A 24,849-nucleotide genomic window follows, 5' to 3' on the forward strand; every position below is an offset into this window, starting at 1 on the left:
CAGATTGTAAACTAGTAGGGGTGAAAGTGGTTGGAAACTCAAAGCAGACTGTGCAACTGTTTTGGAAGTATTAAATAAAAATCAGCACTTCGAGGGCTCTGGGCCCGAATAAGCTGTCCAACTACCCTTTTAAGGGTCATCCAGATGCATGGGTCACGCTATTGGCCTTCTTGTTTAAACATCTGGCTGATTTGTAAACCTTTCCAGTGTCCTGCTTATATAGTCCTCATACATTAAGAAGGGGCGCGTTCTAACCCATCCAACTACCGGCCCATATCCATAATGGGTGCTGACAGCAAGGTGTTTGCAGGTATAGTTTTGCAGCACCTTGAATCATGGACAAAAGAAGTTGGTAGGGACAAGAAATGTCAGGCTGGATTTAGGGAACCATATGGGAACTACTTTTAATGGCCTTTTATTAAAGTGTATTCAAAACCTGCCCTGGGCGGGAAAGTATGATTCCATTTACCTAGCATCGATTGATCTCTCTGCCGCACTTGATGCGGTTGTCAGATGTATCTTGTGGACTAAATTAAAGATTTGGGATATTCCACATGCATTGTTGCGCATGTCAATTAGTATTCATGAAAAATCTAATGTCCAGGTCAGATTGAATCAAAATGGGCTCCTCTCGTGGCATGTCCCCACCTTTAGAGGGGTTAGGCATGGCTGCCTTCTTGCACCCTGCCTTTTTAATCTTTATATGTCTGATATAGGGGATTATTTGGAACCTTTGTCCATTGCATGGCCGAAATTGCACAACTTGAAGCCCATTTATATGGCCTATGTTGATGACCTACAATGCTTAATTAATGATTTTATGGACTTTGTTGATGCCCATTAGCTAAAGATAAATCCAGCCAAAAATAAAATAATGCAGTGCACGAAGAAGAGAAAGGGCACCGCTTACCAATGGCAGGTTAGCGGTGAGCCTTTGGAGAAAGTGGATAGTCTCATATCTTGGGTTCCCAATTATTGCCAAACAAACAAAATCTCAAATGAAGGAGTGGTTGAAAAACCTGTGCAATATCGCTGTCGAACCAGCTGAGATGGATGGATGTCAGGTACAGCAAATTCTCATTGTTTCCGATTTATTCAATTTTATGAGGGGAAAATGTCCCTAAAATGTTGTATGGGATGGAGATTCAAGGGTTGGCTATTTTACAATTCTTGCCTTAGCTGGAAGCACTTATTTTGAGGCAATTAATATGTGTGCCCAATGGATATTCTGAGGAAGCATGTGGTCAACTTCCACTCCTGCACTGATGATACTCAGGTGTTCATCAAAATGGGTAACGTGGATGAGTCATTTTCCTGAGGGTCAAAATAGTGTCTGGGTGAAGTCAGCTGTTGGATTTTGTGAAGGCCTCATGAAATAGACACAGACAACAAATGAAGTTTGGGAAACACTCTTTTATTCAACGTAAAAAGGGTTTGGAAAAAAGGCCTATCTTGTCATATACTACGGTTGGATTTCCCTACCTAAATGAAACTAAGGATATTCTGCGTCAGAAAGTCCAAAGAAAAACACTATTCTGTGTCCATATCCTACACTTGCCCTCAAATCTATTTATAATACACTGGGTGGGATTCTCAACGTCAAAAGAATAAGTGTTAAAAGTAACGATTCTGAGCTTCTTCCAGCTCTAAAGTAAAGTTGAGGTTCTTCAAGCTCCTGGCTTGCAAAGGTGTTCCCTTCCCCAGGTCTCAGGCCATTCACAATGCCAGGGGGTTCCCTTCCCCTAGCTTTCTGGCTCTTCTTCACAACAAGGTTTTCAAGGACACTTTCCAGCCCCTCTGATTTGGTTATTCTAACTACAGTTCATCAATGCTTACATCAACTTCACAGGTTTCTTGGCAAGTATTTTATAGCTTTTGAGTAGATGGGTGTCCTTGGTCTAGGCGCAGTTGTCAGACCACACAGTCCACCCAGTACATGTCACGCAACCGATACACCTTACTTGATTCATCTTTACCATTGCTTGCTTGGCCACTTCTCATTTATTGCCATTTCATACATTTCTAAGGCTCATGCCAACCTTTGGTTTCTCAAAGCACCTGGTCTCAAATGGCTCTTGCCAACATTGTTTCACAGCATTTCCAGTGGTTCTTGCCAATGCTTGTTTCACAGTTTCAGAATGGCTATTGCCAATGTAGGTTCCACTTTAAAAAAACATTTGTGTAGCATCAACAATGTCAGTTACATAGCTTGAACACTTCTAGCTTTAGCAATGCTGGTTCATATCTTTCCTGTTTGTAACTTGTAACATTGTAGTTGTGAACTTACAATGGCACAGCCTTATTCTTTAGATCGCTTCATGGCCATTTAGTTTATGGGTGTTCGGCTGGGGTCATCCACTATCGTGGAATTCAGGGGGTCTCGAATCTAAAACAGTTATGAAGGCTGTAACTTGTGGTTGGCTGGTTGGGGGTCGGAGGCCTGCTTTAGCCAGACCATGATAATCCCGCACGTTGCGGCGCCTGTCACTGTATCATGGCCTTGCAGGGCACAATGCTTCTAAATAAACACACTGGCAACATCCTGTACAACAAAGGAGAGTTTCTTGGGGGTTGGGAGCACAACCCGCATCACTGTGGGTTTGGACTTAATAAGGGCTTCTCCATGTAGTCTAATGCGCTGGATATTTTTGTGGCAGTGCAAGCCTTCCGTTCCAACGATTGGCTAATAAAAATGGGGTTTGTTCATAATAAAAAGGCGCTTGGTCGCATACATATACTATGTCTAATAAGCATAATATGGTGATCGTGTGGGGATGCTATGATGCCCACCTCCCCCGTTAATCCATTACAATTCTCCTACTGGAGCTCGTCTTACTCTGAACCGCTTAAGAGAGTGGATCGGGTCTAACCCCTTCCAACAGGTGCTACAGATGGATGCTACCTACCCTTTATCATTCCTCTCTTATTCAGGCCAATGTACAACTTCAGATGTCAAAAGGTTATTATTTGATGGATTTCATTGTTTGATAGGCTGGTGCTCTGTTTCCAAGTCATGTTTTTGCTGCCGCTGTGGATGTGCATATGGAACATCTTCTCCCACTCTGTCACAGAAAGTAACTCACAAAATGGAGGACAGCCCTAGCTAGAAAAATGCTTATAAAAATGGAACATAAGATAGATGGCAACCTTATTTAATTGTTAGAAAAGTTTCACTGTGACATTTTTATAACACCCATTTTTCAGAGTTGTTGTGTTTCTTTTGTAACCCTTCTAGGTTTTACCAGATGGCAGCTATGTCAAGCAGGGGTCCGAGAAGATCAATTACTTCACAATGATTTTAGTACGAGTCTCAATGCTTGCTAATGAAGTAGCCCCTGCACTTGCCAAAGCCTCTGTAATATCTATTCGATATTCTGCTGTCCGTCGTCAGTCGGAGTTGAAGCCTGGGTAAGAAAAAACATTCTCTAGCCTACTCACAGCGTCAGAAAATGGAATGCCTACCATACCTTTTTCTTTCCTTCCTGCATTCTGCACCACTCCACTCTCATGTTCTTTTTCCATTATTCCAGTCATTCGTCTTAACTTTTTCCATGTCTTCTTTGACTTTTTTGCAACTCCCCATTTTTCCCCTTTGCTTACTTCACTGTCATCTTCCAAATTCACTCCTTCTCTTCCCCTATTCTAGGTTCCCCTCTCCTGTGCAATCTTTCTATTTTCCTCTATTCCATTGCTTAGATTATCTACCCTCTATTTCTGCTCTACTTTCTGCCATTTCCTTTCTTCTTCGGTTGAATTCTCCTTTCTTCCACTCACACACCTCATCACTTTGATGGCATAACTGATGTTGTATGTCTGATCATTATTGAAGGATAGGATATATTGGCTTTGCAGTGTCAGGGTGAATAGCTCACAGGTTAGGTGCTCAAATAGGGGATGCGTGCACTTTGCAAGTTCGGATGCTAGCATTGCCAACTGGGTCCTAGTTGCTTCTGAACTTGATACACGTAGTAGAAATTGGGTAACAATAGCACCATTATTACAGTGTTTAAAAACGGCAGGAATCTGGATGAAGCACTATGTAAACAAACCTTGTATTATTAGTATCTCTAGGGAGGAGAGCACTTAACAAAGACAGAAGTATCACACTAGGGATGACGATTTTGACTGCCAGGAGAAGATTAATGGTAGGGGTCAAAAAGAAAAAAGATGGAATTCTCAGAGAAGGGAGTAGGATTTTAGCTATTAGGAGGGAACTAACGATAGGGGCCGAAAAGAAAAAGGTGGGAATCACAATGCTCATCTAGACTGCCTCCTTCAAGCAAATTTCATACAAATAAAAGCACGAACATAACCCAACGGGGCAACATATTGAAAAGAGTGGTGCCTCTCAAAGTCATAGGTATGAGAGTCGAACCTGAAATGAGCAGAATTGGCGATATTTGAAACCAATGCAGAGCGTGACAAAGAATGCTATTTGGGAAATAGATAAGAAGTGGAAGCAAATACCCTGAGAGCAAGGGAGAAGCCCCAGAAAGGAGAGAAAGCCCATGGCAAATAAGTGTAGCAAGCATTATAAAAGCAGATTGTCAAGGGAAGTGATTCATAAGAGATTCTACACTACCAAGAACCTAGGAGATTTGGTCACATAATTTGGATAAGGTCATACAAAACCAAGGGAAGGGCAACCCCTGTAAGTGAAGACCAGGGTGTGAGAAAGTATTTCAAGGAACATTGTTGTAAAGCTTGTATTAAAGAGAGTGCATGGCCCACACATATATGGGAAGAGCTACACGAGCTCGTGAAGGAAACTGCAAGAGCTCATCAGGGAAGATAACTTAAAGAAACCTATATTCTAAAGCGAGACATTCGTGTATCTAAAACCACAGCGGATAGGATACAGACTCAAAGAGAAAGCCGCTGGGAAGAAACCAAGAAGATGGAAGACCAGGAGACGAGAGACATCCCCTTGGACTATTTTTGAGTTGTTCATGTTAGTGGTAGGGTCAGCTAGAGTTAGGTTTGGGACGGAGGAAAAATTATACTTTCTGACTTCCTGACGACAGACAAGCACCTCTAGTTAATTTACATAGGCAGGGCGATCCCTTTAGTAGTAGGGAGAGAGGTCTTTTTTTCCTCATATTTTCAGTAAAGTTAACATGTATGGATGAGACTGTGACTGAGGGAGTGTAGGGACGGTGGGAGAGGGCGGAGTAAGAGTGGAGTAGAGAGGGGAGAGTAGTGGAGTGGAAAAGGAAGGGTAGTAGTGAAGTGGACAGGGGAGAGTAGTAGAAGAGTGGCGGGTAGTAGTGGAATGGAAAAGGGAGTTTAGTAGTTGAGTTAGGGCTGGGGAAGCCATGGCCGAGCCTGGGGGTCAAGCCCACCACGGGCTGAGCCAAGAGCATGGCCAAATACATCCTGGAATTAAATACTTAAAAGCCACGTACCCAATGTATTTTAAATTGGGGTAAAAGGATGTAAAGGAAGAATATACCAGAGCTCTTCAAAGAAAATTTTATTTCGAATGGATTGTGTCCTCCCACGTATTTCTCACCTTAAGATAATTATCCTTCCAGCTTCAGCTTCTTCAGAAACTTTTTTCGACATGGAGCGCTGTATGCCTTCTCATCGAGTCGATGTCCCTCGAGGGCCTCCGTTCGACTGTTGACGTCATCTTCAGTATAAGTAGTGCATGCAGCGCCCGTTGGCTACAGTTCTGTTATTCCGAGCTAACGCTGCGAAGAATTACTGCGCGCTTTGGTTCTTGACTGAACTTAGTCCGCTATTTTCGATCATTGAAAACGTCTCCCCCCTCGGCTCCATCAACACCTAAAATGGGCTTCAAGAAGTGCCAAGACTGTGGATCGAAGATGTCGATCACCGACCCCCACCGCATATGTCTGTGTTGTCTTGGTACCGGTCACTGTACCTTGAACTTTAACTCCTGTCAGGCGATGACCGTAAAGGTAAATTGGCGGTGGGGGGTTGCCTTCGAAGTCTCCTTCAAAGAGCTCAAAAAGGAAGTCTGACGAGTCGAGAAATTCTCCTCGACAGAAAAGATCTGAAAGATCTTTATCGAGAAGTTGATCATGCCATCATTCGTCTTATTCTTCGAAGAAGGCTGGGAAACAGCGTCATAGGTCACCTTTGGCCTCTAGTGATTCCTCGGCCGAGGTAATCAAATGTCCAACTAAGTCGGACTCCCCAGAAAAATGGGATGTGTTTCGTAATGAAATGCTTAAGATCTTCGAGAATGCTGCCCGACCCCCTCATAGGACAAGCAGAAAGCCCATGCCCCTGTCGATCTGCATCAAGGCGACAAAGGGAAGTCGAAGACGAAGTCTTCGAAACCGACCCATAAGCCGTACACCATCGAGAAAAATCGTTTTTGGACGAGAAACCATCAAGGTCTTCGACTAGTCAGAAATCCAGTCTATAAAGCGTTCCTTAGAAAAAGACTAACAAATCGACAACGCCTTCGCTAACTCCATCAGCGTCGGAGCCGTTGACACCGGTGTCAAAGTCGACTCTTTCAAAATCGACTCCGACTTTGAAAGTCGTTTAGTTTAGTTTAGTTTATTATTTGTATATTGCGCCATACCCTGAAGTATCAGGGCGCAAACAGACAAGGATATGCTCAACTTGGTTACAGGTACATAGAAATCAGATGAAGGTGCAGAGATGCGCTGAGCTTGGTTACAGATATGCTCGGCTGATTGCAAGTACAGGAAAAGGCAGGAAGTGTAGACATAGACATCAGCAATATTACAGCAAGCAGATATGAACAAGGAGAGATCAAGGACAGGGGAGCAAGGAGCATGCTCCTGTTCGCATAATATAAAGTTATATACAGTAATGTACAATGTGACAAGTGGACTAGTTAGCTGTCGTTGGGAGAGATCAAGGACAGGGGAGCAAGGAGGGATCAGGACAGGGGAGCGAGGAGCATGCTCCTGTTCACGTAATATATAGTTATATACAGTAATGTACAATGTGACAAGTGGACTAGTTAGCTGTCGTTGGCTCTCAGCCACCTAGTGAGGTTTTGTCTAAATTTTGCGAAAGGCTGAGGTTCTCTGACATCATGCGGGAGGGAGTTCCATAGCTGCGCAGCCTTGACCGGGAAGCTATTTCCTCCTATAGTGGCAAGTTTGAAACGCGGGACTTGGAGGCAGTTTGCGTTGGCTATTCTGGTAGGTCTGGAAGAGGTCCTTTTGCGTAATCTATCCATGAGGTAAGGTGGAGCTTTGTTGTTGATACATTTGTGGGTGAGGGAAGCGATTTTGAGATGAATTTTGTCTACGGTGGCGAGCCATTTGTATTCTCTTCTTTTCGAGGATATATGCTCGTTTCTATTAATCTTGAGTGCTGCTCTCAAGGCATTGTTCTGGAGCACTTGAATTTTGTGGATGGTCTGTTTATTAGCTCCAATGTAAAGTCCATTACAATAGTCTAATTTGGACAGTATCAAGGCTCTGGCAAGTGTAATGCAACTATCTGTGGAGAGGAATTGTTTGCTCGCTCTGATAAGTTTGCATGTATATGCGGTGGCAGAAGCTAGAGAGTTAACTTGTTTGGTAAAGTTCATGGTGGCGTCTAGGTAGAATCCTAAGGTTTTTACTTCATGCGCTACTTTTATGATGTTCCCATCAATAATGAAGCTGTCGTACTCAGGGCTGAGTTTGGATATATAGGTAGTGGTGCCCAGGATGATAAGCTCAGTTTTATCATCGTTCAGGCATAGGCCGTGTGTGGCCATCCATGCCTGAACGATGCTATAGATCCTGTTCACTAGGGCCAGGTCCTTGGCGTAGTCTCCTGAGAGCGGGAGGAGGATCTGGGTATCGTCTGCATAGTTAGTGTAAGCGATACCCAGATGATCCATTTCATCAAAGAGAGGCTTCGTGAAGACATTGTAGAGGGTGGGTGACACACAAGACCCTTGTGGAACACCGCATGTTATGGGGATTGGATCTGCTGAGGCTGATGGAGCGAAGACTCTCATGGTCCGATTACTCAGGAATGACTTGATCCAAATTATGGCCTCTTTTGAAAAGTGGGCTGCCGAGTCGAGGTGACTACAGAGGACTGTGTGGTCCACTAAGTCGAATGCCGCTGATAGGTCCAGGAGGAGAAGTAGGGCCGCTTGGCCATTGTCTCTGCAATCGTCTATTTGGGCCTTAAGATCTATTAACGCTGTCTCGGTCCCATGTTGCGGGCGGAATCCTGATTGACGGATTCCAAGTAGGTGGTTAGACTCTAGGAAACTTTGAATTTGCAAGTAAGCCACTTTATCTAAAATTTTTAGGAGAAAGGGCACAGTCGTGATGGGCCTGAAGTTAGTCGGAATGGTAGGGTCAAGGGTTTGCTTCTTTAGTAGTGGCAGTACCCAGGACTCTTTTAGGTTGATCGGTACTGAGCCTGAGGTGAAGGAAGAGTTGATTAGTTTGGTTATAAATGGCGACAGTTCTCTCGCAGCATCCTTGATGAGTTGTGCTGGGCATTGGTCGCCTTTGCAGTTAGACGGTTTGAGTCCCAGGATGACCTTTTCTACCTCTATGGGCGATACCTTAGAGAAGCAGAAACGGGCTCCCAACTTGGGCTGTGGCGGTGGCGCTGAGCTCTGAGGGATGTGTGGTGTTAGTGATGCCTTCTTGATGGCAATTTTGGTTTGTAGGTTTGCTACCTTGTTTGTTAAGGCAAGTTGTATGCTAGAGCACCATTTTTTATCCTTGGTGCAGTTTTCTTGGGGTACAATGGGTGTTTCCAATTCTTTCAGAATGCTGAACAGTTCTTTGACACTAGATTTTGAGTTGGATATTCTAGTATTGTAGGTTTCTTGTTTGGCTAATAATATTTCTTTCTTGTATTGGGAGGAGGCTTTGGAGAGGTTGAGTTTATTTTTGACTGATGGGGAAAGTCTCCAAATAGTTTCAAGTTTTCTTTTGGCCAGCCTAAGATTTTTTAGGTGGGGCGTGAACCAAGAATTGAGGTGTTTTTTAGGTTTGCTATTTCTTAGTTTGAGCGGGGCTATGTGATCCAGGGCTGAGGACATGGCTGCATTATAATGTTCGACTAACAGATTGGGGTCCATGCAGTCGGGTAGTGAGTTTAATTTAGGTATTATAACGGGCATTAGATTTTCTACTGTCATTAGTTTTTTATTTCTCGTTGGCAGGGGTGGGGCAAGTGAGGACGGGGCAGTGACCCAGTGGGTTGTCACTGAGAATAATAGCAGGTGGTGGTCAGTCCAGATCTGCGGTACAGAATCCGTAATATTTACTTTGCAATTATGTTCTGCTATCCAATCAAGGATGCGACCTTTGTTGTGGGTGGGTAGTTCAACTTTTTGGATGAATCCCAGCTCTTTCAAGGTCAGAGCAATCGCTGACGATTGGGTGTCCTTATTGTCATTATAGCCTAGATTAAAGTCTCCTAGCACTATTGTTTGGGATGTATTTTTTAGGTTATTGGACAGGGATGTCGAGATGTCCTCAGAGAAGGTTCCAATAGGACCTGGTGGTCTGTAGATGAGGATGATGTTTAGGGTTTGGGAGTTGGCGATGGCTATTTTGACCGTGAGGCATTCACAGGATTGCATATTGGTAGTAGTGATGATCCTCATGTCCAGGCTAGTTTTAGCTATGATTGCTAGACCTCCACCTCGGGAGGTAAGTCTGTCCGCACGTAGGATTGTATAGTTGTCTGGGACTGCTAGTGATAGGGCTGGGCCAGCCGCATCATGTAGCCAGGATTCTGAGATGGCCAAAAAGTCTAAGTTGTCTGTAGCAATGATATCTGAGATCTCTGTGGCGTGTGCGACTAGCGACCTGGCGTTTATAAGTGCACCTTTGAGATATGATTTGTGGTCAGCTAAGTTAGGGCTGGTGGTGTTATGACTACCTTTAGTTGCCTGTTTGGAGTTATTTATTTTAGGTCTGTTGGGCTTAGGCTGTTTCCTAGTAGGTTCCGCAATACCCTTCAGGGGTAACTGTATTTTGTTTCGGGATTTTGATAGTTCAGCCTTCTTGGCTGGTATCTCATACAGTTTGGACAGGCGAGCACGTAGTCTAAGGTTTCTGTCTACAGTGTTGCATGGCCTTTGTAGGGTGGTGCTATCTGGATAGTGGGTCATTTTAAGTCCAGTATTGGGTTGTTGTGTGTTGAGCATGATATGGCAGGTGCGATGGGTGGAATAGGACGTGGTGCAAGGACTCAGAGTGTTAACTTTGGTGCTTATTTTAGGTGGTTGTATTCCTAATGTGATGAGGAGGGCGATATACAATGGTAGCCAGGGTGACCTGTAGGCAAGACCCAGGGAGTACATGCTAAGTGACTGGATGATAATCCGATAGGAGTAGTTTCGGTGGCAATTGAGGTGGCTAAGACTAGGCAGGCTAGATGCAGCTATCAGGCTAGGTGCAGTTTCAGTAGCAATTTGAGAAGGCCAAGAACAGGCAGGCTAGATGCAGCTGTCATGCTGGGTACAGTGTCAAGGCACAAGGGCATAATACAAGTCAAGTGTGGTCTATTACCGACCATGGGGCACAATGCAGATCAAATATGGACAATTAGCGACCATAGGGCACAGTACAGAGCAAATGTGGTCTATTAGCGATCATGGGGCACAATAGGGCACAGTACAGGGCAAGTGTGGTCTATTAGCGACCATAGGGTACAATGTAAGTCAAATATGGTGACCATAGGGCACAATGCAAGTCAAATGTGGTCTATTAGCGACCATAAGGCACAGTACAGATCAAATGTGGTCTATTAGCGACCATGGGGTACAATGTAAGTCAAATATGGTGACCATAGGGCACAATGCAGATAAAATATGGTCTATTAGCGACCATAGGGCACAATGTAGAAGTTGAGATACATGTACTGTTTCTACATGTGGCAATGGTAAACAGGCTGGATGCCGTATGCTAGAGAGGGCCCATATGGGTGCCCAAGGGTTCTAAGAAAGAGAAAAAAAACAGGCAAGTGGCTGGAATCTGGAGTACAACTAGGGGAGGCATAAGGCCTACCTTACGTTTGGCAGGGCTCGTGACCGACGCTCCTGAAACCAGCTGCTCCTGCAATGGGTTGCGGGATCTCCTACTCCACCGGCCTTCAGTTGTGATGGTGGCATAGGGATCATACTGCAGGTATGAGCACGGGCAGAGTAGCGTGCTCCAGCGTGCAAACAGGGGGCAAACTGGGGCCTTCAGGTGAGGCCGCCGGCGTTTCCGCCTGCCGGCAGATGTGGCCTATTCAAAGGCTGCTAGTAGCCTAGCGACGAGGCACCAGCCTCGATATGGCGCCGCGCTGCGCCCGGCATCATAGGGTCAGGCAGAGGAGGTCAGGCAAAGCGATGTCGTGGTCCCGTGCACAAAGCCTTGTGCAAAATCGGGTGTCTTTCTACAGGCAAAGGTGCTCAGGGGCAAGGGAGCCTTACCATGGTGGATGGCTCGCCGGAACGTCGTGGTGTGGCTGGGTGCCGTAGGTGGGCATCGGCGTGGGTCGGCTCGCGTTCCGGATGCGAGCTTCTGATGGTGAAATATCCTGGAGTTGAAAGGGCAGAGTTTCTGGCCCCTGGCTCCTACGGCTCCGAACAGGCACCCAACAGGCCTTAGAATGGCCTTCGAGCTGGCCGCCGGCGTAATCCGCCTGCCGGCGGTTCCAGCTGATGTAATTGAGGCCCAGCCTCGGTTTCAGTTGTCGACGATTACGTCGAAGTTGTCGAAGCCAACAGTGTCACAGGAAAAGATTTCCAAATTTGTGCCAAAGAAAGACTTTTTAAAGCCTTTATTATCTATCTATGAAGATAATGAACCATCAGATGATAACACTCCTCCATTTGGGTTACAATATGGCACCCCTAATGTGCCTGAGGAATTCATATCAGAAGAGTCTAGATTAGAATTATGATAACCTCCAATCAGCCAGTGGGTTAGATACCTCTCCTGAACTGGAATTTGGTAAACCAGATCCTGCTGATCACGCTGACTCCTCATATAGGAAGCTGATGAGCAAGGTTATCGTTTTTAGGATGGAGCAGGCCTACTCCTTCTTTTGAGCAGGATGGCCTGACAGATATTTTAGATCGAGGTCTGCAAAAAGATCAAATGTTCCCTTTTTCACATTACACTACAAAAAACAGGCTCAGCAAATTGGGAAACCCCAGAGACTGTGGCTGCAGTAAGTACACATTTTGCAAAAAATATAGGCCATCCAGCAGCAACCCAGAGTATTTGACAAACCACCCAACACCAGAACGTTTGGTGGTTCGGCTGCAACATCTACTAAGCAATCAGCAAACCCCTCTATCCCCCCTGATGGGGATGAAAAGAGAGTAAATCCCTGGGCTGGTAAAATATTTACTGCTGGCAGTATGACATTAAAGTCAACTAACACAACTTGTACCTTGTCAAGGTTTACGTTTACCCTGTGGGACTGCGTAGCTATGGCTGCTGACCACATCCCGGAAGGTGAAGAAAGAGACTGCTTCCTGGTTATCCTGAAGGATGGTAAGGTGGCAATAGGTGAATGCCTCCAGTCAGGTCTGGATACTGCTGACAGCATCAGCAGATCCTCAACCACACAAATATGCGTAACACTGTGCTAGTTGCCATGAAAGTCCAGATTTGCACCAGGTGTGCAGTCTAGACTCCTTAATATGCCCTTTGACAGTTCGGGACTGTTTGGCAGTAAGGCTGATGACAGTTTGGAAAAGCTGCAGACCCTGAAAGCGGCGGCTAAATCCCTTAGCGCCCCATTAGATGCCCTCGACACCCCTGCTCCGGTTCATCTTCTTGGTGGGGTAAGTCCTTTCAATTCCACAGGAGGAAGAGGACAAGCCGGTTAAAGAGGTCAGAGAGGATTCTCTCATGGTGGAGGAGGGAGAGGTGCTGAGCCAACCCTCAGCCGCTGTTTCAGCCGCCTCAAAACTACTCCGAGGCCTTGATTTACAAGACTCCGGTGGGAAGCAGACTTACTCGGCATCTGAACGAATGGCGGGGCATTAATTCAAATGCTTGGGCACTTGAAACAGTAACCCAAGGTTACTGCTTTCCATTTAAAAAAAATGCCTCAGGTTCATCCACCGGGCAACAACCCTTTCAAAGTTCTGGATCAGCTCCTTGTACAGTAAATTTTGACCCTGCTAGAGAAAGGTGCTATAGAACCAGTACCTGTGGCGGAAAGGGACAAGGGTTGGTACTCCCCATACTTTCTCATTCTCAAAAAGGACGGATGATTGAGACCCATCTTGGACTTGAGAAACTTGAACAAGTTCCTCAGGAAGGACAAGTTTGAGATAGTTACCCTATCCCAAATCGTTCAGGCTCTCCAACTCCAAGACTGGATGGTGTCATTGGACCTTCAGGATGCTTACTTCATGTGCCTATCACACAGAACATACATGTGGTTCACGGATGGCGGTTCTCATTATCAGTTTGGAGTTCTGCCATTCGGGCTGGCCTCCGCCCAAGGGTTTTCACCAATTTTATGGTGGTACTGGCAGCGAGTCTCAGGAGAGGGGGGATTCACATCTACCCCTGCTTGGACGATTGGCTGATCAGGGCACGTTCATCCAAACCAGCCCAGGAACTTCTCAGGCTAACCTGCCACTCTTTAGACAGACTGGGCTTCTCCCTCAATTACAAGGAGTCCCACATGTTACCATCTTAAAGACTCCAATTTGTTGGAGCAGTCCTGGATGCTTCCTCTGGGAAAGCCTCGCCACCTGAGGCGAGAGCTCAACATATTCTGCAGATGGTCACCAAATTCCAGAATGCCCAGCATCTTCCGGCCTTCTATTTTTTGAGGTTGCTCGGTCTCATGGCATCCTGCATTTTTCTGGTGCCAGAGGCTCGCCTCATGATGGGATCCCTCCAATGGGCTCTCAGGACTCAATGGTCCCAATTCTCAGACAGAATGTCGGACCACCTGAAATTTCCAGACAGTGTCTCAGGGCCTTCTGTGGTGGGCTTGCAAGGACAACATTCTCAAGGGAGAATCTTTTTGGCAGCTATGGCCGGAGATAACTGTAGTGATGGACGCCTCACTCACTGGGTGGGGAGGCCACACTAACGTCCTGACAATTAGCGGTTGTTGGTCTCCATCGGAGTCCAAACTACACATCAACCTTTTGGAGCCGAGGGCAATCAGACTAGCGCTGAAGGCCTTCCTGCCCTCTGTACCAGGAAAGAATGTCCTGATAATGACGGACAACACAGTGGCCTTGTACTACCACAACAAGAGAAGAGGCATAGGATCACTACCACTGTGCAGAGAGGCAATGCAGCTATGGTTCTGGGCAATACAAGAAGGAATCTCTCTATCAGCAGTTCACCTACCCGGGGAGGAGAACACAACGGCAGATGCTCTGAGCGGGCAGAGCACAGTCTCCCACGAGTGGGAACTAGCTCAGGAAGTACTTCAAGAGATCTTCACCTTTTGGGGAACCCCTCAAGGGTATCTGTTCGCGCCCAGTGTCATCCGGAAGTGAGAACTGTTCTGCTCCAGGGAATTTCCCCCAAGAGGAGCTCTAGGGGACACTTTCGTAGTGGATTGAGAATTTCCACTCCTGTATGCGTTTTCTCCAGTCCCCGTCATTCCTCGTGTGATCAGGAGGTTGAGAAAGTTAAGAAATACATTATCCTAATTGCCCCGGATTAGGCCAGGAGAACGTGATACCCGGACCTTCTGAACTTGTCCATCTGCCCTCCAATGCGTCTTCCACAAAGAGAGGACCTCCTCTCGCAAGAGGAGGGTTGGGTTCTCCATCCAGAGGTCAAGACTCTCAACCTTCACCCATGGTTTCTGAGAGGTTGAGATACAAGGATTGGGACCTCCCGTATGACGTAATGGAGATCTTGCTTTCGGCCAGAAGGCCAGCAACAAAATCTTTGTACCCCTGCCGTTTGAACAAGTTCAGCAGCTGGTTCAGGTATAAGAATGTGGAACCCTTTCTATGTGACACACCTATGGTGTTTTCTTTTTTGTTACATTTAGCGAATCTGGGGATCTGGCGGCGCTATCTATTTTCAAGCGCTCTTCAGAGGATGATTCATATTTTAAAATCCCTCTGATTGTTCAATTCCTAAAGGGTTGTACTAATGTATTTCCAGCAGGTCTATTCAAAGTCCCTATATGGGATCTTAACCTGGTGTTAACATTTCTAACATGCAGTCCATTTGAGCCTATAAACTCATGTCTATTAAGTCTGTTAACCTTTAAAACTGTTTTTCTAATCGCAATAACGACAGCCCACAGGGTAAGCGAGTTGCCTGCACTTTCCTGTAAACCCCCACATACGGTTTTCTATAAAGACAAGGTTATTCTCAAAGTGAAAGCTTCTTTTCTACCAAAAGTAGTCTCTGACGTCCACTTGTCACAAAAGGTTATTTTACCTACTTTCTATCCACCTCCTCACCCTGGAAAGGAGGAGGAAAGATTACATAGACTGGACCCAAAAAGGGCTCTTAGTTTGTATATATCAAGAATGGCTACATTTAATCAAAATGACCAACTAGTCATTGGCTATACAGGCCCTAAATTGGGTTTAGCTGTTACAAAACAGACCCTTTCCAGATGGATAATCCTGGCTATTGGGGAATTTTGCAGATTAGCGGGCAAAGACCTGCCGGAAGGCATGAGGGCACATTCCACAAGGGGCATTGCAACCTCTGGTGCTCTTCAGAGAGGTGTCCCAATCGGACATTTGTTCAGCAGCCACTTGGTCATCAATTCACACGTTTGTGAAACATTACTGACTGGATTCATCTTCCAGTCAGGAAGGACAATTTACAAAAGCGTTCCTTCATTCAGTCCATGACAATAGTTAAAACACTACCACCAAATTATTACTGCTTTGGGAGTCTATCATAAGATGAGGAATACGTGGGAGAACACAATCCATACGAAGAAAAAGTTACTTACCCCTGGTAACGTTATTTTGATTGGATGGTCTTCCCACATATTCCTCATCGCCCGTCCCGCCTACCCCGCCGTAGAATTTGTGTTTTTACACTTTACGCTTTCTTGGAGCCCTACAGTCTATGGTACACCTGGTAATCCCTCTTCAAGAGGGGAAAAACAGAACTGAAGCCAATGGGCGCTGCATGCGCTACTTATACTTATACGGATGATGACGTCTACAATCGAACGGAGGCCCTCGAGGGACATCGACTCAACGAGACGGCGGTCCCTGTCAAAAAAAGATTCTGAAGCAGCTGAAGCTGGAAGGATAATTATCATAAGATCAGGAATACGCTTGAGGAACATCCACTCGAAAGAACGTTACCAGGGGTAAGTAACTTGTTCTTGTCTGCACACATAGGCTCCCGTTTATTACATTTTCACAATTCCAGACATTGTATTCGATTGGTAGACCCTTTCCCAGAGAAATTGGGCATGGTTCGCTTTAATCATGGCCAATATTTCAACATGTGCAGGCTTCAGACATGCCTATCTACTGCTGATAATGTCACCAGTTTTACTAAAGAGCTGTTCACTGGGAATAGACGTGGAAGTTCCACAGAGGTATTTAAATGCCAATTTAGATATATTGGGATTTTTGGCACATTTGCCCCCACCATTAAAAGACATCTGTGGACGGAGCTACAATGTTATGGTGATTTATCGCGCACACTTCTACCACCCAGGGGCGGTCTGCAGGCGCTCGCGTGTCTCTACAAGAAAAGAGGGTGGGTATGCTAGTTTGGAGAGGATGATAGAATAGGTTCAGAACCAGGAGAAACTGGTGTCTGTGTATTGTCTTTCGTGTGAGTTGGTTGTTCGGCCCGGCTTGTTGTAACCATAAGGGTAAGACTCAGAGCATTGGTTGTGTACTAGTGTTCTTAATCGGTATGTGAGTCATGTGCAGTTAGGGTGGAAGTATAATTGTGCACACTGGCTTGGTGTATCCACAAGGGGGAGTCCAGTGCCGTTGTTGTCTGTCGTATGCATGAGAAAGTTGTGTTGGCATGTATTTCAGTGCATTTGTGTGTGGTATGGCTGGTGTTTTATGGATGGTGTGCACTGGTATGTTCCATCTGAGGGTAGGTTGAGTGTCTATGAAGTGTTGAGTGCAAAAGTTAGTTATTGCTTGGTGTGTATGTATGTGTATTATGATTAGCCATAGTCGTGCATAGTTTCAAAGGTTTATTAATATACTTTGAAACAAAAGATTTTGTATATACACATACAACATACAGATAACATCAACCTTAATTCCACTAGAAAACTTGAATAAAATCACATAAAACATTAGATAAAATCACCTTTTGACAATTCGTATAAATCATTAAAAATATCAACAATTTTAAGATAGAATGACACAATAAAATGTATGATTAACATCATCGCCAGACAGATATTTACACCACATGTCATCTATGTTATTGGTATCTAAAATATTATTATAGGATATTAAAAACTTGTTATGCAGCTTGGCAAGACTTTCACAGTCGATTATCAAATGTTGTAATGACTCAATTTCTACACCACCACATAGCCGACAATAACGCATGGCTTTTGATATTCCTAACCTTGCACCCCTAGTTTTAAGTGCTACAGAGGAGTTAAGTTTCATGAGCAAATATGTGCGAAAAGTATTGACACTAGGATATGCTAAGAAATATTTTGGCTGCTGTTTGCATGAGCCTATAGTGACCATATGGTCCACTATTTACCTTAGATGCTATTTCGATCATATTTTGTTCATAGCTGTAAAAACGCATTTTCCTTTTCAGCTAATATTTAAGGCCACCTTTGGCAGAGGTCAATATGTGTCCAACAGTCCATTTTGCATGCAATATCTTGATTCTACCCACTGTACCAGTGGTCGAACAACCCTCGAGACTCCGATACGACTGAATATATGTCACAACAACAGTATTATTCCGTAAATTACACAGATTATGAAAACACATGACACATTGAGTAATATGTGTCAGCAGTATGCTTTGTAGATCAAACTCTAAATGAAGATATTCTACTGATATGTTCTGAGGCATGCGCATCAATTTACAGAGTAGCTTTGCTTCAAATACCACAAGCCGTTCACAGTATTTGGATCCCCAAATTGCTACTGCATATGACAAGATGGCTCTAATTTTAGCAGTATAAATCATTATAATAGCATGTGAGGAATAGCCCCCATTTCTTCCAATGAATACACTTAAGGCATTTGTAGAAGCTAAACATCAAGATTTCATTGCTTCCCAGTGGCAGTCCCACTTGGGTTTTTCATCAATTAAGACACCCAGATATTTGTATGTGTGGACCTGTTCAAGTGTTTTGTTGTTCTGCTTCCAACCAAATTTCTTAGGCAATTTTTTGAACGGAAAGACCATCACCTTACTTTTCTCAGTGTTTATGGTCAACCATTAACCGAGGAATACTCAGCTAAGGCATTGAGCATCTGCTGTAGACCCACAGGTGTATAGTCCAATAAAAGCAAATTGTCAGCATAGGCAAGCCAGCCAATCACGGTGGTGCCCACTTTGACTGGAAATACACCGATGTTGCCAAATGCTTCCCCTATATTGTCCAAGTAAAGGTTGAAAAGAGTTGCTGCTACAATACAGCCTTGTTTTACTCTGCAACTGGTGGGGAACAACGCAGATAATCTCCCTTTGGCACTCAGCCGCAATCGGACATGGGTATCAGAATGGAGCAACATCAACATGTTTAACAGGCCTTTGGGGATATTCCATGATTGTAATTTCTGCCACAGGCGATACACATCACTGTGTGAAACGCGGCAGAGAAATCAATAAAGGAGCAATAAACATTGAGACCTATATGTTTCCATGCATGTTCTACTGCTGACATCAAGATTAAAAGATTATGAGCAGTACGTGCTTTGGGTCTGAAGCCTATTTGGTTTGGTGGTAGTATATTATTGACTAATATCCATTCAGTTAGTTCTTTTAACAACACACTTGCAAAGATTTTCGCAGGAATATCTAACATACAAAGGTTCCCCGGGTTATCCCAAGTGCCTTTTTTATATACTGTAAGTATGTGGCTTGTTGTTCAGGACTTGGGTAATATACCCAATAATCCTATTTGGGTATATAAGAGATGAAGTGCTGCTGCCCATAGTTCTGGTTCCAAATTCAGCGGCTGGTTACAAACCCCATCTGGGCCAGCCGCCTGCGAGCTGTTCGATAATCAGCACAAGATCTAATACTGTCGCTTTACATTCCCAGCGCTCGGTTGGGAGTGGAAGGATATCTATATTCCCCTCCAAACGTCCAAGAGTGGCTTTTATATGGGTACTCTATTGATCTTTTAAAATACAATTAATGGAGATATCTTTTTTTTTTTACTATTGCGCAAAATCTGCCATATCCCCCAAGAGTTTTTACTGCGCTCTTAAGTTTGCAATTATTTTCCATTGTTCAATTTCGCACTGCTGCTTATGCTGTCTTAGCCACAGCCGATAATTCTTTTTAGCCTCCTGCACCATGACAGGAATAGACTTAAGCATACTTACATTATTTTGCTGGGCGGTTACGTGTACTATGTCATCTGGCAACTGCTTTTTTGGCTAGACTAATCTTTTTATCGTTTCCTTTCCTCTTTGGTCCTTGTTTAAAATGTCTTCTCTTTGATACCTTGGTGCAAATAGTGTCCATAAGCGTTGTAAAATGAGCTATTATCATTTCATCTTTATTCCCCACCCTTTAGAATCTTGTAAAATGAAACGTGGGAGGAGGAGGTCTCTCACGACCCTATTGACTGACTGTACGTTTTGTTGGTGTCATTGTATGCGATTACCCCCTTCATTAAGATGCAATTGTCCATTGTCGTCAAAATCACTCTACCTTAGAGTTACAGGGCACAGTTAATAACGGACATAGTGGTAAGTGATCACTCTCACTTCGACTGACTACACTTATATCCTTTATATGGTGGAAACCATCGAGATTAGCAAAGACACAGTCCAACGTGGCAGAGGACCTCCCTTCTATCCTAGTGGGAGCTAAAACTACATCACTGGGAGTGATTCCATTTAATTTGATCATATTGTGGGAGGCCAACAGTGTATTCCACATGTTCCCTTGTTTGTTAGATGTGGACTCAACTGCTGACGATGAACTAAACGCAATGTTGCGAGCATCTTGTGCCCGGAATGGACTTTAGAGGATAACGGTGGTTATACTGCTCTAATACTTATACTGCTCTTATACTGCTCTAATATCTCACCCACTATATTTAGATTCTCTTTACTTCCTACCATATTAGGGGATCATAGATATTCAACACTATAAACACAATATAACCAAGCATAAGCTTTGTTGCCAATACATTAGTGGTGGAATCTTTAAGCTTACTAATTGTCCATGGGGTTTTCATTGTAACTAATAGCCCACCTTTAGGTCTACTTTTAGGCCCTTGGGTCGCAACCTGGTGAACTGTACCTCGTCCATCAAATTGTACCTCTGTGGTGAGCCATGTTTCTTGCAGGGCAACTATTGAGAAGATATCGAGCATCGAAATCAACCCCTCTTCCTCAAACAAGTGTGTATGGCCCCTTGTGTTCCAAGAGTACATACATTCCCAAGTGTCAATGTCATCGACTATTCTCTGTTAAATAAGATTTAAGCGCCACAGGGAGCCACTGCCAGTACCCATCAGGAATAGAACTTTTATTCGCAACAGTATCTGGTGTCACATTAAGCGTAACAATTTTTATTTCTTTGGTCTGTGTGATGCTAGACCCATTAATTACTATAGGCTTCATAGGAGCAACATCCTCATTGCACTCAACTTCTTAGTGCTGTTAAGGATTTTGGGGGCAGGTTGCTCAAATTGGGCGTACGGTTTTAGTTAACGAGAAAGGTACTAAGGATGTTGTATGTCCTAATTTCAATATGGCTTCATTCCCTATGACATAGTTTAGGGTAGTATCCGAATAAAAGCATATATTCGTACTCTTACGTCCCATACCCTTTCCTCCATACTGTATGGGCGTCCGTTCCAAGGGACGGGAGACAGAACATTTTTCACCAGGAAAAAAAAAAACCTTCTTCCCCTTTTAAATTTAGAGGCGCACTGGGGTGCGGGCCAGGGAGTATGCGCTGCCCTGACCGCGCCCTCCGGTGCCACACCCCAGTCCCCTTTTCCGCGTTGACGGGAACAGGCCGAATTCACCAGTGCTCCTGGGTTTGGCTCCGGCCATGTAATTCCATGCGCGGATACTTCTGTCTTTTTTTACTATTTTTATCATTCAGGTACTCTGTCCACAGGCGTCACGCACCTCCCCGGCGCATGTCGACTTCAACAGGGTTATGCAGGTGTCCATCATGCAACAGGATCTTCCCAACTTCAGACGCCCATGCCCTCTGCCTACGTTGCCTTGGCCCAGACCATGGTTGGCAATCATGTTCGGCGTGTGACTCGCTGTCCTTGAACGCTGAAGAACAGACTAGCCAGGTGGAGGGAGCTCTTCCAGAGGTCGCCTCCAGAGGATCTCAAGAACTTTGTGAAGCATCGAACCAGGCCCAAGGTAGGGCTGATATTCTCCATCGCACCCCACAAGGGAGACTCCTTCACAGGGACACTCCCGCGCGGGGCGGACCGGTCAGACTCCTTCTACCAGCATGTGCACCGAGGCTGCTCCAGCTACTGGCCTTCGGGTCGAGGGATCCTCGGATCCTCCCGGTCGCAGTGTTGAGGGACCGGAAGGTTCTTTTACCGGGGCCCCACCAGAAGAGCTGTGCCCTTTTACCGGCACCATGGCCGAGGGGCTATGCCCAGATAATGGCAATATGTCAGAGGGGACGCCTAAATGCAGCTCTACCGACCCCCGGTCAAGGGTGTCACACCTTCCTGGCCTAGGCCCGAGGAGCAGGGAAGGAGGCCGGGCCCAGCGGGCCGAGCAGCATGTCGCAGGCACGTGGCAGGCAGCTCGACAAAATGCCACCGCGCCAGAAAGAGGCACCTGTCCAACGCCATTCCAGGAATTCATCCAAGAACGAGTGTCAAGGTTGGACTGGCCTCAACCATGTATGTGGCCCTACAGTCTACCCCTCATTTGCACAGGGCAGCTTTCCTTTGGGTCCATATGGACAGGGTACGCAGCGGCTCCAGCAGCTCCCCGCTACCACGCTGGCATCCCCGGCCCCCTCTTTGGCCAGTGAGGAGGTGCTCTTCGACAAGTTCCTCGGCCTTCAGATGGGGGTTATCATAAAAGACTCCATCAGGGAAGTCCTTCCCGCAATGCTAGTGGCACCACAGATGCCGACGCCCCTGGCCCTGGCACAGCCACCTCCTCTGGCTCCCCAGCCGACTCCACAGTGGGCTTTGTACCAGCCTCTGGCCGTGGGCCCTGTCACCTGTACCCCAGCCTCTGACGCCAACTACTACTACTCCTCCTCCTCCTCCTCCTCCTCCTCCTCCACAGTATCCTCCAGATCCTCAGGATACGGATGAGGAGGATCCAGACACGCCATCCTCAGCCAGGGCCTTCCACAAACATCTTGCTGGTCTGGTGGAGTACCTGGGCCTCCCCCAACCCGAGCTTGAGCTGCCAGCAGAGGGGGTTCTGGCTGACGTCCTCATGTGACGCCCCTCTGCCAAATTGGGGATTCCTATGCAGACCGATGTAGTCTCCCTGGCCAAGAAGGGCTGGCTCAAACCTGCCGGTCAGTCGATGCCTGGACGCCAAGTACAGGCAGGTGGAGGGGGGATAAACTCTTGCTTTCGGCCCATCCTCAGTCACACTCCTCGGTGATCGCTGTGCCATCACTATACTCCAAGCTCCAAGTCTCCAAGCTTATGGCAGGAAATTGCGGACTTCCTCCCGGAACTCCCCACCCAGAGCCGATCACGCTTTAAGACGGGGCTAGCTAAAGCTGGTGGCGCATGACCTCATGGAATCCACAGTGGCTCATATTGATACCTCAAGCCGTGCCACCTCTATTGCCACGGACATGAAAAGAACAGCCTTGCTCCGGGCAACTAAACTGAACCCGGATGTCCAGGAACGCATACTAGATTTACCGTTCGGGGGCGGGGGGGCTCTTCCACTCCGCTACGGTTGAAGAACTGGACAAGAAGAAAAACAGCTCACAAACAGCTAAGTCTTTATCCATCCTTACAAAGACCACGCCCAAATCGTTGTACAGCCAATCTCAGCAGCGCTCAGAGTGGTCGTACATATGGAGGGAATGCAGATCCAGGCAGCTGTACCACTTGCCGTCTCGGAGCCGGCGCAAGCAACAAAAAGGGGGGGGTTAAGAGCTTTTTCCAGTCCACCTCCTCGGCGACAGCCTCCGAGGGAAAGCAAGCATGACATGCCCCTTCGGGTCCACGTGTCTCCGGTGCGGGCCAGGCTTGCTCGCCATGCACATTTCTGGCGCCAGAATTTCGAGGACTCCTGGATCCTATCTGTAGTATCCATGGGGTACCACCTTCCTCCCCTCCACTCCCACAGGTTGGGGACAGCAACTCTTTTGGGAGAGCTCCGATCGCTCGTAGAGAACCATGCAGTGGAGGAAGTCCCAGCCTCCCAGCGAGGCTTTGGCTTTTACTCCAGGATTTTCGCCTTTCAGAAGAACAAACAAGGGCCTGAGAGTTGTGCTGGACCTTTCCACCCTCAACCTCTCCTTACCCCTGCAAAAATTCAAGATGGTTACGCCAGCTTTTATAGCGGAGACATTGGACAAGGGAGACTGGATGTGCTCCCTGGATCTGAAGGACGCGTACCTGCACGTCCCGATTTGGCAGCCCCATTGTTCTTTCCTACGGTTCAGGATCATGGGCTACCATTTTCAATACAAGGTCCTTACTTTTGGCCTCAACTCTGCCCCCATGGTCTTTACCAGACTCATGAATGCCGTGGCGACCCTCCTCAGAGCGCAGGGCCACCACATCTACCCATACCTCGACGACTGGCTCATCAGGGCTACATCTCCGGAAGCGGTTCACCACTCTTCCCATGCCCTTATGAACAGACTGCACGATATGGGCTTTTCGCTCAATCTCGAGAAGTCACAGCTGCAGCCTATGCAGATTCTGACATTCCTGGGCCTCATCTGGGCTACGTGCTCCGAGAAGGTATTTCCGTCAGAGGACAGAATCTCGACCATCAAGAGGGCCACTGCCCACTTCCTCAGTAGAGAAGTGACCTTGGCATGGTGGTACCAACATCTCCTGGGTCTTCTTGCAGCAGTCTTATTAGCCGTTCCACACACGAGACTAAGGATGAGGAGGATTCAGCGGCACTTTGCAGCCTCATGGAACCAGCAGCAGGGCTCTCAATCCGAGATGATCAATGTTCCGCCATCTTTCCACCCGGACCTGACTTGGTGGTTCAGAGACTGCAACCTGAAGACAGGCAAGCCCTTCCGCCGCCCACTGCACAGCCCAGCATCACCACGGATTCCTTGCTCGAGGGCTGGGGAGCCACCCTGGGCGATCTTCCGGTCCATGGCACTTAGGATCGACAGGAGCAGGAATACCACACCAATTGGCTAGAGCTTAACGCCATCTGGTTGGCACTCAAGGCATTCCTACCACTTCTCAGGGGCAAGGTTGTCCTCATCCAGATGGACAACTTGACCAGCATGTACTACGTCAATAAGCAGGGAGTCACCAGATCCCCTCCTCTGTGCAGACTGGCGATCAGCATGTGGGAGTGGGCCCTGGAAAACAACATTTACCTTACGGCAGTCCACCTCCCAGGGGAATCCGATCTGGAAGTGGACAGGCTCAGCAGGCTGGGAGCAGACAATTGCGACTGGCAGCTTAACGCCCTCGTTATTCAGGAGATCTTCAACAGGTGGGGTCACCCCCACGTGGATCTCTTTGTCAATTGGCACAACAAGATGTGTCCCCAGTTCACATCCTGGTAAGGTCAGGGCCCGGCTCTCTGGGCGACGCATT

General features: G+C 46.3%; 1 protein-coding gene across 1 annotated transcript in view; it reads left to right on the forward strand.

Moving 5' to 3' along the window:
* The window catches only part of ACOX2 (acyl-CoA oxidase 2), a 1,177,957-nt gene that overhangs the window by 494,873 nt on the left and 658,235 nt on the right, over nucleotides 1-24,849 (forward strand). Inside the window, exon 7 of the mRNA XM_069643758.1 lies at nucleotides 3,236-3,408. Within this exon, the coding sequence (XP_069499859.1) occupies nucleotides 3,236-3,408 (173 nt within the window). The remainder of the gene's footprint in view (nucleotides 1-3,235; nucleotides 3,409-24,849) is intronic.

This window comes from Ambystoma mexicanum, chromosome 2p, assembly GCF_040938575.1.
Source record: "Ambystoma mexicanum isolate Mex_15411 chromosome 2p, UKY_AmexF1_1, whole genome shotgun sequence".
Taxonomy (NCBI): domain Eukaryota; kingdom Metazoa; phylum Chordata; class Amphibia; order Caudata; family Ambystomatidae; genus Ambystoma; species Ambystoma mexicanum.